General features: G+C 44.4%; 1 protein-coding gene across 1 annotated transcript in view; it reads right to left on the bottom strand.

Moving 5' to 3' along the window:
• Positions 1-1,550: 1,550 nt before the first annotated feature.
• The window catches only part of SUCLG1 (succinate-CoA ligase GDP/ADP-forming subunit alpha), a 28,005-nt gene continuing 14,052 nt past the window's right edge, over positions 1,551-15,503 (bottom strand). Inside the window, exons 4-9 of the mRNA XM_056115444.1 lie at positions 13,463-13,675; positions 13,255-13,312; positions 11,435-11,518; positions 9,224-9,375; positions 3,793-3,981; positions 1,551-1,797 (exon numbers count right to left, since the gene is read on the bottom strand). Of these exons, the coding sequence (XP_055971419.1) occupies positions 1,771-1,797; positions 3,793-3,981; positions 9,224-9,375; positions 11,435-11,518; positions 13,255-13,312; positions 13,463-13,675 (723 nt within the window). The 3' untranslated portion in view covers positions 1,551-1,770. The remainder of the gene's footprint in view (positions 1,798-3,792; positions 3,982-9,223; positions 9,376-11,434; positions 11,519-13,254; positions 13,313-13,462; positions 13,676-15,503) is intronic.

Raw genomic sequence — 15,503 nt, forward strand, 5'->3', positions numbered from 1 at the left:
GGCTAAACAATTCCCCTGGTTTCTTGAGAGGAATGTCTTAGATCACATAAAAAAGTAGACTCTGCAACGACCAGGGTGCTATCACTCATGTGCCACAAAAGCACTGTTCTCCCGTTGTTCATCGATTTGCTCAAGCGGGCCCAGTAACGTCTCCATCATGAGACTTGTTGTTACTGTGTTTGGCATATCCAATATGGCACGGGTAGCTTGCCAGGCTTTGCCGTGCAGGCGAGATACTCTCTGTAGCTTGCCAGGCTCTCTGAGAGGGGCAGAGGAATCAAACCTGGCTCGGCCAGGCTGGCTGCGCGCAAGGCAAACACCCTACCGCTGTGCTATCTGCAAAACCACAGCTCAACACATAGTTGAAGCGCCTCCACTTTCCAGTTAGGGCGCTGGAGTGCAGCAGGTAAGGCACTTGCTTTGCACACACCTGGCCTGAGTTTGATCCCTCGCACTCAAATGGTGCCCAAAGGACGGTCAGGAGTGATCTCTGAGCGCAGAGTCAGGAGTAATTCCCGTGCACTAACAGGCGTGCCCCACCCCCAACAACAAAAAAAAAACACCTCCCCATTGCAACAAATCAGATGAGCCTCTGCCTGCAGTTCTTAGGATAGTGACAGTCCAAGGATGACACTGAGATCCTGATCGCTAACCCAGTAAGATAACACAGTAAGATAAGGACGTTATAGATAGAAAACTGTAATTCAAGACCTACAAATGCCAGAATAACTTTTTTTCCCAGTGCGAGGCATCAGATCAAGGGCCTCCTGCACAACCCGTGCTCTACCACTAAGCTCCACCCCTAGCCATACAGTACTTTTTTATACACTCATTCTCTCAAAAGTGTGAGTGTTCTTTACAGACCTCTTAGAGGGACAGACACAAAATGACTGTACTCATTTTGGGGATATAAAAACATAGCATGAGACTATTACCCAAGGACAGTAGAAATGAGGGTCACGAAGACTGGTCCACAGTTGGAAGTTTGCCACAAGGCAGGGGGAAGAGGGCAGTGAGAATAGACAAGGGGCCACTATGACAATGATAGTTGGAATAATCACTCTGGACAAGAACTGAGTGCTGAAAGGAGGTAAAAGAATATACATAACCTTTCAGTAGCTGTACTACAAACCACAGTGCCCAGAAGGAAAGAGAGAGACAGAGAGAGAGAGAGAGAGAGAGAGAGAGAAGAAAAGTGCCTGACAGCAGACTGAGCAGACTGGGGTTGGGGGATGGAAGGAGGGAAACTGGGGACACTGGTGATGGGAAATGTACACTGGTGAAGGGACGGGTGTTAGAGCAGAGTATGACCGAAACTCAGTCATGAGCAATTTTGTAACTGTGTATCTCCTAGTGATTTAATAAAATTTTTAAAGAAAGATCTTTACACACACACACACACGTGCACGCACACAAACACACACACACACACACACACACACACACACACACACATGCACGCACACACAGAGGCAAACACATACACATACATTCATCCTTCCCATTTCTCCTATTCCCCAACCTGGAACAATAAAGTCTCCAAAACTCTATTCAAATTAAGCATCAGATTTATTGGCCGTCTCTGTTATACGAGGAGGTCGAAACATCTCGGTAGAGGACATCCGAGACTTGTTTTGGTTCTCTTGTCTGGAAAGACCAGCGCCCGGCAGAGGTGACGGGTGAGGGCGGCAGCGGAAGCTGACTTCGGCGGTTCCCATCCCTGGGTGATTCATTCCACGGTCCAGGGGAACTCGTGTTTGTTTGTTCCTTTCATAGCAGTTTCCGCTTTTCAAATTCCTTCAAACACAGAAGAGAAAGAAGAAGGGAAGGGATAAGAAGGGGAAAGATTCAATTTATATTCATGGCCAAACTGATTCAAAAACCTTTTATAAACTTCTGAACATCCAAAAATTACAGAAATAAAATGTGCTAGGCTGAAGGTGCTTTCGCATTAGTCTATGTCCATTTTGAATTTTATTAATCTTGATGCAGAGCTTCCACGTCTACGTTGCAGAAATGCACAGGATGCGAGACTTTAAATTGTATGTAATTTTCCTACTGCAGAATTACCAACAGGAGCTGACAAAAGTGACTGTAATATTCAAATTTTTAATATTATACATGAACTATACCGTCCTTTTAAATAAGACAATGAAAACAGATTTATTTAGCTTCCCAGAGAATAAAACTTGCTAATAATCATGTTTAGTAAGTATTTGAACAAAATGTCAAGAACCTTAGAAATACGCGAAAAGAAAAATATGGAAATTCCCATTTCTCTATTGCGAGAATTACAGTCTCACAAAATGTACGGGAACTTGCTGCCACCTGCTGGAGTAAAAATGGTACCACACGCCTTTAAGGATGAATTTAAGAATCTGCTTTTTCTTGCCATCTTTAAAATAAAATTCATCTTCACACACTCACTAATCACCCAGACTTCTTTCAAACACAGTGCCATAGTCCAAAGTCAGGCTCATAAAAATGATCCACAAAAAGGGGTTCTGGGATCTGGAGCAATAGCACAGCGGGTAGGGCATTTGCTTTGCATGCAGCCAACATGGCCGACCCAGGTCCAATTCCCAGCATCCCATATGGTCCCCCGAGCACCGCCAGGAGTAATTCCTGAGTGCATGAGCCAGGAGTAACCCCTGAGCATCGCCGAGTGTGACCCCAAAAAGCAAAAAAAAAAAGGGGGGTTCTATCTCATTATCCCTAAGGCAAGGGCAAAGAAGGTTGTGTCAAAACACTGTTCCCCTTGAGGATACAATATATGCCTCTTTTCAGCATCCTGAGTTGTTTCGTTTTTAATTTTTTTGTTTGCTCTTTTTTGCCAATATTATAATCTTACAAAAATTAAGAAACCTAAGTGTCCAAAGAGATAAGATAAAAATCCTTACTTAGCTGGGGGCTAGAAGAGAGACAGTATGGCCTTAGCACCTGCCTGACCAGACCCTACTCCATATACCGTAAGGCACCCACAAACCCCCTGGCTATGACCCGCAGAGAGAGAGAGATGCAGTGGCCTGGTGTTCCCAACACTGTAGGGCTGAGCAGAATTGCCTTCTTGGGCCCTTGCCCTGAAACCCTGGTCTGGTTGACCAAGAAGGGCCAATCCACGGGCCCCTGGGCTCCATAACACACAGTGGGACCGTCTCCCACAATAAAGTCAATATAAAGAGAATATGGAATACACCAAATCATCTGAAATCTTAAACCACTGTGTTCTATTGAAAAAAATGATCAAATTGGTTGAGAAGTTAAAGCCCCAATCCATAACAATAAGGGTATCACAACATAGTGAGAACCAGAAAATAAAGACTGAAATCCACCACCATCTTCTTAGATCTGTCTACCTTGATGCCTCCTCATCTCGTTTCCCTGGTACTCAGCCAGCATCCCTTCTCCCACCCAACAGAAACCTGCTTGTCATGGCAGCTATACAAGCCCGAAGACTGGGCATAAAAATAAAAACTAACACTCAAAACACAAGACAAGGCTTTGTACCCTAAAATGGAACATGGGACTTATGGACCCCAATGCACTCTACACCACATCTCTCTACTCATAAAAGAGAGAATTCCAGTGTTTTAAATCAGAAGATTTCCATTAGAATGCTACTACTGGTCACATCCAAGGAGGACAGTCGAATGGCAACAGAGCAGCTACAGCTGTGCATCAAATACACACGGATCAGACCAGAGAAAAAGAACCTGGTTTCCAGGCCCCCACCGCGGTCCCAGGCAGTGAGGCCCCTGACTTTGGGGTACGTGGCCCACATGCATAGCTCACCTTGTAGATGGTGGTCCCCAGCTGTGCTGGAGACATGCTGACAACGACGCCGGCACTCTGGAGGGCAGAGATCTTCTCCTTGGCACCACCTTTTCCTCCAGCAATAATAGCCCCCGCATGGCCCATCCTCCGGCCAGGAGGAGCCGTCAAACCAGCAATGAAGGAAACAACAGGCTTGGCTTTGGGACCCTGGAGAGGGATGTTTCAAAGCTTAATGAAGAAAGTAGCAAGTGCCTCAAATCCAGGAATGCCAAATCAATGGCAAATAGCTAGGGCAGGGCACTGTGTTTGGCCTAAGAAAACCAACACAAATATTAAACTATGGTCGAAATCATAGCATTTGCCTTTGAGACGGCTCAAATGTGCAGACACAGGCAGTAAAATTAGTCAAACTTTTTTTTTTTTTTTGGCTTTTTGGGTCACACCCGATGATGCTCAGGGGTTACTCTGTACTCAGGAATCACTCGCAGTGGTGCTCTGGGGACCATATGGGATGCTGGGAATCGAACCCAGGTTGGCCACATGCAAAGCAAACAGCTGTACCTGCTGTGCTCCAGTCCCTAGAGTCAAAGTGTTAACATCTAGCAACTAAATCTTAACGTCACTGGCACAAGGTGTTTTACAAATACCTACGTGACTCATATGGAAAAAATCAGCACACTTGAAAATGTTTGTGATTCGAGATCATTAAGAAAATTTAAGGGGCTGGAGCTATATAGTACAGTGGGTAGGGAGCTTTCCTTGCATGCGGTCGACCCGGGTTCAATACCCAGCATCCCATATGGTCCCCGGAGCACTGCCAGGAGTAATTCCTGAGTGCAGAGCCAGGAATAACCCTTGAACACCACCGGGTGTGACCCAAAAAGCAAAAAAAAAAAAAAAAAGAAAGAAAGAAAAAGAAAATTTAAGACACAAGATCAAGCTACTTTGTTTCAACCTGATTACATACCTTAATCTACCTTAGCCCACCCTTAACAAAGTAAAAGATGAGGGAGAGGGGGACACTGGGAAGGGCCATGAGGAATAACCAGCCTCAGTGTCCTGCTAACTGAGGGGACACAGTTCTCTTCTCTGCACTCACTTCCTCATCTGAGAAAGAAAATGGCAAAACCACACCCAAGGCCAAGGGCCACACCCAAGACCAAGGGCCCTGTCTCCTCAGGAATTCTACAAAGTCTAGGGAGGAAGATCAGGATTGGTTTGATGCAGCAAAATTCCATCTTTGGTTATTCAAACAGTGTGAACACAAGCCGACAGGACTAGTTTCTGAGGGTGAACCCTCCCCCACATGAAATACAAATATTCCTGCTCTAGATATTTATCACATTATAGACATACAAATACATTTTAATATAGCACTGCCCTGTAGCACTGTACTCCCATTGTTCATCGATTTGCTCGAGCGGGCACCAGTAACATCTCACAACAAATTGTGAGACTTGTTGTTACTGTATTTGGCATATTGACTACATCACAGCTAGTAGCAACAAATCTCACAATTTGTTGTGAGACGTTATTAGTGCCTGCTCAAGCAAATCGATGAACAACGGGAGAACATTTTAATACACACACTATAAACACCACAATCTAAAATGTGTAGGCATCCATTAGTTTAGAGATCTCCTAAAGCAACATCTAATCATAGGGCCAAGTTCCATATGAAAGAAAATACCAGGTCTGTAGGTAGGACGCGGGCAATGAGGGTTGCAGGAAACAAGTGGACTCTCAGTTACCATCCAGCAGCAGCTCCCACAGTCCGTGGGACCCCTTGCAATACTGAGTAGTAACTCCCTGAGTAACCAATTACTGAGGATTCAAAACAATTTTATAAAAGCTAATGTTTACTATGTCAGAAATTTGAACAGACACATGTATTAAAAATAACGCTTTTAAACTGTATTTTAAGATAGCCTTCTAGTGAGATGCTAAGTTGTACAAATTACATTTTTGCAGTCGAATGTCTGAAGAAAAGACAAATGAACTCGCTACTTGCTTTTATATTCCACCTACTCTGATTTATTATTCTGACTGAAGTGCAAGAAGAATGGCTGGCCTCACATGTATATAACTGGAAAACTTTTAAACAGGATTTTAATGGTCAGATAATTGTAGATATTTTTCTTTTATCTTTTGGGGAGCTTGGGTGACACACAGCTGTGCTCAGGGCTTACATCCTGGAACTACAGATATTTCTCTATATTACACAAACCTATTTAAGGAGTAGTATCTCTCTCTCTCTCTCTCTCTTTCTCTCTCTCTCTCTCTGTTCTAACTGAAAGAATCATTTACTGTCATTAATCAAAATCTAGACAATTTGATCATTTAAGGTTGGACTCAAAATTTCATAGCAGGAAGTGGTGCGTCTGGTGGTGGGCATGGTACAGGAACAATGAATGCATAAAAGTATCATTAATGGAGCTGTAAGTAATGGGACCAAGTGAAAAATGGAAACAAAAAAAATCGTCAGAGGCACAGAGCAACCCCTGAGCACTGTCAAGCACTAATCTCTTAAAGGTCAAACGTAATATTGGAATCCAAAACCACAGCGATGAACTTTTTGTCCTTTGTAACCTTTAAAATTCATTGGTCTGTCCTGCCCCCAGTGGGTCTTTTACCTGTGATAATTTTATAACTCATATTGGTCACATAAAAATGTCCACTCGCTGAGTTACCTATCACCTCCATCTGCTGACATGTCTCATCATTCACTATCAGTAAGTCACATTTTCAGCATCACCATCCATGACATCAGAAAAGTTCTGATGGAGCCTGAGCAACAGGACAGCGGGCAGTGTGCTTGCCCTACATGTGACTGACCTGTGTTCAATCCCCGGCACCCATAGGGTCATCCCCCACTCTCACCCCCATCTCTGCCAGGAGTGATCTCTGAGCACAGAGCCAGAAGTTAACCCTGAGCATTACTAATTGCGTCCCCATCCCTTCCCCCCCAGAAGCTGATCCTTTAAGATCAGCTGAGATAGGACAGAAGGTCGGGCACTTGCCTTACATACAGCTGACCTGGATTCCATTATACTGGTTCCACATATGGTCCCCAGAGTACCACAGGAGTGATCCCTGAGCACAGAGCCAAGAGCATGCTCTGATGCCCTTGGGAAGGGGGGCTGAATACCCGCCTGCAAAGTCCTGGCAGTCACACTCACACCCAACAGCTGCTGCCATGCCAACAGCCAGACCCCACTGTCTCACGATTGAGCTCTGCAGAGATGCCAAACTGGCCCTAGATTACAGAAATAAAAAGCCCAGGGTAGGAGTGAAGGGGTGAGGAAGGGGAAGCAGCACCAGATGGGAGGTAACGGGCAAAATTCGGAGGTGCAGAGTGGTGATACACATCTATATCTAAACCACAGTTGAGATAAAATGAGGGCCTGCCAAGCAAAGACACGAATTGAGGGTGATACTCTGAATTTCGAGATACTATCACGATCTCAGTGACAGAACTCTTGTAATGAAACAGAAACTAAAGGATCAAAGAGAAGTATCAGAGATTTCTGACATGGCAACTGCATGAAGTGTGAACTTGTTCATAGACAATAATCTTTCACACTCAAGGAATAGGTACAGAAAGGAAATCTGTGAAAAGATAAAGAGAAGAATGGGAAGAAACATCAAACGGGTGAAGAATAAACCAAGGTCTCTGGTGGTCTCCCCAAAAGTACTGTCAGGAGCGCAAGACTCAGCAGACACAGCTTGAGAAACGGCTCCATGTGAGTGTCCGCTGGTGGCTGGTGACTGCTTTATGCTGCTGAGTCACTTAAACTTACAGTCCTAGGGATTCTGGGAACATTGGTGGTGGAAAATGTGCACTGGTGGATGAATGGGCGTTCGATCATTGTATGACTGAAATTCAAACATGAAAGCTTTGTAACTGTACCTCACTGTGATTCAATAAAAAAAAAAAAAGAAACCAAAAAAAAGTGTCATGCTTACCCCTCAAGACAAAACTGTAAGGCACTATTGTATCCTGATTTCACCAACAAGGAAACTGAGGCCTTTAATAACTTGCTGAGAGTTTAATAACTTGCTTAAGATCTAAGCAACAGAAGTCAGATTACTGAAGACTATGGAATGCACAGAAAGTAAAGGGAAAACTCCAGATATTAGAAAATCTGACTCACTTCTTACACCACACCCAGAGTTTAAAAGCACCATAGAAGAAAGCCAAGCATGAGAAAAAGACCCTTTGAAAACCTCAGTCGCACGTAAATATGCAGCTTTAGGAATATAACTTCTAGGTGATGTGTTCCTTGAACTCTCTGATTACCCTTCTGTGGCAGTTAGCAATTCCATCCCTCCACCGCTCTCCCAAGCAGAGAGAGTTAACTCTACCCTCTGCCTGGCCTCCTCAAGATACTTCTTCAGTCACTTGACAATGTTGAGAAAATTCTGGGAATCATCTGAACACTAGTCCCTATTTCCCCTGTTTCTGAGACATCCCCTGCTTCCTTAGCCCAGAAATAAAGAGTAATTCCCTTACGCTAAATATAACATGATGCAACTACACAGAACCCTTTACACTTAATTCTAGGGCGGCATCCTAGGATGGAGGCAATAGAGCTTCTCTTCTTGCCCCTGAAAGGAAGTGCTTTGTACGCCAGAAGCACGGACTACAAGAGAGGTCCCAGAAAAGTGTACAAATGGAACTTTTGAGGTGGAGCGATAGCACAGCGGTAGGGCGTTTGCCTTGCACGCAGCCAACATGGCCGACCCAAGGTTGATTCCTCCGCCCCTCTTGGAGAGCCCGGCAAGCTACCCGTGATGTATTCAATATGCCAAACACAGTAACAACAAAGTCTCCAATGGAGACGTTACTGGGCTCGCTCGAGCAAATCGATGAACAACGGGAGAACAGTGACAGTGACAGATTAAGAGAAAAAGAACACCGATTTTAGGTCAAAACACAAATCTGCAGGGCAAGTGGGAGCTTCCAAGTCAAGGGAGCGAATATTTCCCACTCAGCTGCAGACCACTTACCTTTCATCGAAGTATGGGGAAAGGTAAAGAAGGATGAAAAGAGAACAGGAGTGGTGCAAAATAGGGGGGAAACACTCCAAATAACTAAGTTTTCTGAGTGGTGATACTGAAAGCCCAGATCAGAAAGTTTCTTAAGTTTTCTTTTAAAAAATTAATCTCAGGGACTGTGACAGTAGAGAGCCAAGGGCACTTGCCTTGCATGTGGCCAACCCAGGTTCGATTCCCTGCACGCCACATGGTCCCCAAACCCTGCCAGGAGTGATCCCTGAGCACAGAGGCAGGAATAAGCACTGACCACTGTCATATGTGGACCCCCTCAAAAACAAGTTAAAAATAAATTTAAAAATCAATCTCTGGAAAACTAAGAACAGTCCCTAAAACAAGCCCATGGTGTACTATTCAAGCACCAAGAGATGTACTTTTCTAAATAAATACTCACTGAATTATGCTTCTTCAGAAATTCTGCAGCATTTTCTTCGGCATTACCACCAATTTCACCAATCAGTATGATACCTTCTGTGGCTGGGTCATTCAGAAAGATTTCAAGGCAATCAATAAAATCTGTTCCATTAAATGGATCCCCTCCGATGCCTGAAAAGGTCAAAGTGCACCAATATTATCATATGATGTAAGAAAGAACTAAGAAATTTAAGAACCTTACTCTTTTGCAGTTGGTTTCTCGCCAATATTTTTCAATGTATCATCAGAAGGGCTGGAGCGATAGCACAGCAGGTAGGGCGTTCGCCTTACAAGCGGCCAACATGGCCGACCCGAGTTCGATTCCTCCGCCCCTCTCGGAGAGCCCGGCAAGCTACCGAGAGTATTCGATATGCCAGACACAGTAACAACAAAGTCTCCAATGGAGACGTTACTGGGCCCGCTCGAGCAAATCGACGATCAACGGGAGGGCCATCAGTTTTGCATCTAGCACTTAAAAATCACAAAATGCTACGTTTTACTTTAGTTCGGATTACATGAATAATGAATGCTGGTTGACACAGTATTTGATGCCTCTTTTTGTTTTGTTTCTTGTATCAAACCCCTTCCCTCCTGCTCAAATTCCCACACAACTCTTCAAAAACAAGCAATTTAAGGGGCCAGGGAGATAGTTCAAAGAGCTTCTGAGAGCCTGTTCAGAAGTGGGAGGTGAGGGGTTTTGTCCGAAGGCCTCCAAGCCCCACCAGGAGAGACCACTGAGCTCTGCATGGAGAGCCCCCTCAAACTCCATCAAGTATTGCCCCAAAACTAAAACCAAAAATAATTTTCATTTTAAGAAAATGCATCAGATGAGACTTTTTCGCTTCCTAACCCTTTCTTTGTGCAACGTGCCCAGTTAATGAGGCACGCTGCAGAGAGCCACTCCCGGGCTGGACGAGTCAGTGAGGGGCTGTGCCACCTCTTCCTCCAAAGGCAGCTCGGTGATGGCATAGGGCCGTCATGTAAGAGCAGACATCTGGACTGGCAGCCACAGACTGGATGCCACTCATCTTGATTTTTAGGTTACAACCTACTTCTCAAAAGCAGGAATCGTTTCCTACTTTTCAACGAAAGCCTGAAGAACGAAGTTAGGGGAGGGAAGTTAACATTTATGAACTGCCATGTTCCTGGCAAGTACCTACTAAAGGTGAGACCTGCCATTTCTAAATGCTCACTTCGCCTGTAACAACGGCATCGCTACTCTCAGCTGACAACCCAAACTCAAAACTGGAGAGGATGGAATGGCCAACACTGTTTCAAAACAGTTTCTATTCTCCAGCTCATTAAGTTACCCTGTGGCTTAAGACTGTGCTCACACACAAAGAAGTTCAAATTGCTGTCTCCGCACTGATTTCATGGGCTTGAGTCTTAATTCTAATGCTATTATAGTTTTTAATTATAAAAATGTTTTTAAAAATATAGTCTAAGATTTTGAAGAAATATTTACAGGTATTTAATGGAGTAAAAGTGAGAACTCTACCTTGCTTATGGAACTTATCTTAAAACATAAAAACATTTTTCCTTTCCAGAGCAGAAGACAGGCTGGACAAGGAATGGCAGGGTCGAATGCATGCATCACATACATGAAGCCCTGGACTGGATTCCCCCAAACATACAGAAACAAAAGAAAAGGCAGGGTGACTCGGCAACAGAGAAGAGGCTGCAGAGGCTGCTACCTTCCTCAACCTGGATTTTTCTACCAAATAAAAATAAAATAACAGAACTTTCCATTAGAGAGGAGTCTTGGATGACTTTTTGAAGAATGAGATCATTCAGAGCACAGAATTCGGGGAGTGTAAAGCATGGGACGTGGGATACCAAGACAACAAAATGCTAATTATAGGAACAAAAGATCCATGTCTTCAGAGTGAGCAGGTGAAGTGCTATTTTCAGTTACCAGAGTTCTTTAGGGGCCAAAACACCAAGAACGCTTGTTCTTCAAGGTGGAAGTCAGATCTTGGATGACAAATTTTGAAAATATACTGTAGAGCTTTACACTTAAGCAAAATAAAATTTTATTTAACTTCATTTTATAATATAATTTAAAAAATTTAGTATCATTTTAATAAAGCTGCAGCAAAATTTGCAAGCAATCAAAACAACTGTTTTTGTATACTGAGTCAACATACTTCTAGAGCATTCCAAAACAATGATCTTGGGCAAGCCCCCTCACCTATACACAGAGTCTGCCCCAGTCCAACTTGTGTGGTTTGGTGAACAGCTTCGTAAGTCAGGGTGCCAGATCGGGACACAATACCTTAAAGGAAGAGAATTTTGAAATTTTAGGTTGTGTTCGTATGCAGACTATCACATGGTACCCTAAGTTACAAATATTAATGTATATAAAATCCATCCAATTTGTCTCCCAAAGAATTTCTTCAACTGATGAAAGAAAAAACTTTAAAGAAGTATTTCTTTCTAGACATAAAATATATTACTGGTAGGAATTATTTTATAACTATAAAAGTAGTATAAGATCAAAACCAAATCTTAAGAGGTTCTTAAGATTCTGCTCAAAGTAACAGGACAAAAAAGATTAGACTTGGGGCCAGAGCAATAGGACAGCGGGTATGACATTTGCCTTACACCTGGCCAACCCGGGTTCGATTCCTGGCATCCCATATATGGTCCCCCATGCACCACTAGGAGTAATGCCTGAGTGCAGAGCCAGGAGTAACCCTTGAGCATTGTCAGGTGTGACTCCCCCCAAAAAATAAATAAAAGTGTTAGGCTTAAAGCTACTATTAAACCACCAAAAACTTAAGCCTGCAGAACTAGCAATAATCACATTTACCAATGACTTCTACCTTCCTCAGGATTATTTTTCTAATAATTTCCAAATATAGGGGCCAAAACAATATATTTAGGCAGCAGATACGGTGCTTGCCTAAAACAGGGGCAGGAGAGATAGTACAGCATGTAGGGCACTTGCCTTGCACACGGCTGACCCTGGTTCAATCCCTGGTACCCCATATGGTCCCTCAAGCCCTCTAGGAGTGATCCCTGAACACAGAGCCTGAAGAAAGTCCTGAGCACCGACAGGTGAGGCCAAAAAGACAAAAGGAAAAAAAAGAAAGAAAAAAAAGAAAAAAAAACTGAAGTACACCACTGATAAAATAAAATATATATAGTCCACATTCCCTGAAATTATATGCTGTATCATCAAGAAAACTCAAATTAAAACCATCTATCACTTTGCTCTCAGAATGGCTATAATTAAAGACTAATAATACTAAACATTCCTGAAGATGTGGCACAAACAGAAATATCTCTTTGGTCTCCAACAAAAAAGCTGATCATAGTTCCACCTTATGACTCAGTCCCTCCTTACCCTTTTCACTCAAGTGAATGAAAATATGTCCAAAAAAAACTTTAAAGAGTTGAAGAGTTTGTACAGCAGGTAGAGTGTTTACCTAGCACATGGTGGACCTGGGTTTGATCCCTGATATCCTATATGATCCCCAAGCACTGCCAGGAATGATTCCTGAGTGAAGAGCTAGGAGTAACCCCTGAGCACTGCTGGGTGTGGCCCCAAAACAAACTAACCAAAAAAACTGCACAAGTTAACAAAGAACCAATTTTAATTGTAATGTAAGTGCCAAACTAAGCTTATCAAAAAATATGCAAATAAAAAAAACTGCACAAAAATATTCACCATAGCTCAATCCTAGACATAACATAATATAACCGATGAAAGCACAAACAAACTGTAATACGATCAATAAAGGAAAATTAATACTGATCTGTGCAATACATAGAAGAATCCAAGCAGGAAAACAGTAAAAGAACCGCTCCAAAATAAGTTCACTGAGTCTGCAAAATTGTAACTGCTTCTCAAACTCAATGATGGAGACTACAAAACTTTCTGAAAAATTCCACAAAAGTTACATTCAAAAGAATCTGTCTTGCACAGTCACAAATTCCTTTTACAAGTTTTAAATACGGGGTGGGGGCGGGAAGGAGAGAAACTTCCTAAACCTGTAATAAACTCACCAATTCTTCCTTTCTTGTGAATATGACCAGGCATGATACCAATTTTGCATTCTGCGGGCTGAAAAAAAAAAAAAAAGAAAACAACAGTTTCAGAAAAGTGCCAAAACTGTATCACTCGCAGGGACACAGAGTGGACAGGGACGGGACGGCTTGAGGCCTGACTAGCCGTGGGAGAGACGTGCCAGCCAGAAGCTCCTGTTTCACTCACATTGATGACTCCAGGGCAGTTGGGCCCAATCAGCCTGGTCTTTCCCTGGCGCAGCAGTTTGTGCTTGACCCGGACCATGTCCTGCTGCGGGATACCCTCGGTGATGCACACCACCAGGGGCATTTCCGCCTCGATGGCTTCATCGATGGCCGCAGCAGCAAAGGGTGGAGGGACGTAAATGACAGATGCGGTTGCTCCTGTCTGCTCTTTGGCCTGCAATGCGAGTCACAAAGCACTTCATTAATGGTTACTGTCAGACACTCAGTTCGATGCTGTGATGGCAATCACGTCTTTTTTTTTTTTTTTCGGGGTGGGGGGGGTCACACCCAGGGATGCTCAGGGGTTACTCCTGGCTCTGCACTCAGGAATTACTCCCGGCGGTGCTTGGGGGACCATACGGGATGCCAAGGATCGAATCCAGGTCAGCTACGTGCAAGGCAAACGTCCTATCTGCTGTGCTACCACTCCTGCCACTAGCAATCACGTCTTAAGAGAGCTGGGAAAGAACAGCCGGGAGACAGGAGATTTCATTGTTGCCACACACATGATGGCCGCAATGGTGTCAGAAAGGAGCAGAGTCAAGCCTGGCCTCTCCCTGCCCCTGAGAAGGCGCTTCTGAACACCCCGGCCCTCAGTAAACCGAGAATGGTACCTGACTAGCACTGAGTGCCCCTTGACTCCGTGAACACAGTTACTCACCGTGTTTTAAAGATTCTGTCCCACCTATCCCATCCCAATGTGCCCCCAAGGAGAGAAAGAAGTGGCACTCCTCAGAACTCAGCTCTCAAATGCCCATTTAAAAATGTATCACACTCAACAGACATTGTCAGGAGAGAGAACAAGGATGAAGTGGCTTTTAGGGGAGGTTCCCAAGGGGTGCTCAGGGAGCTCCAGGGACCCCTGCCAGCAATTCTCTACCAAATAGGTGAGAGGTTCCTTGCCAGGGTTCAAGGACAAGGTACTGCTCAGGGCACTTGGTGCCACGGATTCCATGAGCCACCCCAGCAATGCTGGAGGCGTCCAGGGCCACGCCCAGCAACGTGCAGGAACCACGTTACAAACCAGACTGGCCACAGGCAAGGCAAGTGCCTGAAGTCCTAAACTATCTCCATAGGCCTCAAGTGCTTTTGTTTTGCGAACATTTTTGCTCTGTAGCACTGTAGCACTGTTGTCCAGTTGTTCATCAATTTGCTCAAGCGGGCACCAGTAATATCTCCATTGTGAGACTGTTGTTACTGTTTTTGGCATATCGAATATGCCACGGGCAGCTTGCCAGGCTTTGCCGTGTGGGCAAAATACTCTCAGTAGCTTGCTGGGCTCTCTGAGAGGGGCGGAGAAATCGAACCTGGGTCAGCTGCGTGCAAGGCAAACGCCCTACCCGCTATGCTATCACTCCGGCCCATTTCTGCTCTAAATTTATTAAAAGCAAGCTAAAAAGCGCACACAGGGATGGCCGTGGGATGAGTCATTAGGTTCTAGTCTACACCACTCTTACGATGCAAAGCACTAATAGACCATGAACTTGGCTGCAATTCTTCCGTCATTGGACAAGCCTGCATTTGGTCTTCATCTGTCTTCATCTGTATACAGCCACCGTCTGGCTTCCCAGCCTGGTGGGTGACAGTGTCTCTTCTATGTGTGGGAATCCCCTGGAGACAGGATTGGTCAGGAATTCCCGACTCTGCCCTGTTCTGCGAGAGCTCAGACAGGCCTCCCGCAAGGCTTCACAATCGCTATACTTAGTCCATTCAACCCACGGGGGTCAAGACCTAACAGCATGAACAAGGCCCCACAAGTAAGATGGGGCAGAGCCAAGAACCAAACCAATTTGACTGAAAAGTGTTAAATGACAGCACAACTCTCTGCCTAGAAAGGTAAGAAGATGAATTAAGATAGAAGTCAGGGGCCAGAGCGGATAGCACAAGGGTTAAGGCCCATGCCTTGTATGCAGCCGGCCCCAATTATGGCCCCGAACACCGCTGGGTATAGCCCTAAAGAACCCCCCCTCCCCCAGAACCAGTGGGGTGGTCCAGGTAATCCG

The sequence above is a fragment of the Sorex fumeus genome, unplaced genomic scaffold, assembly GCF_029834395.1.
Source record: "Sorex fumeus unplaced genomic scaffold, SorFum_2.1 ptg000003l, whole genome shotgun sequence".
In the NCBI taxonomy this organism is placed as follows: Eukaryota; Metazoa; Chordata; class Mammalia; order Eulipotyphla; family Soricidae; genus Sorex; species Sorex fumeus.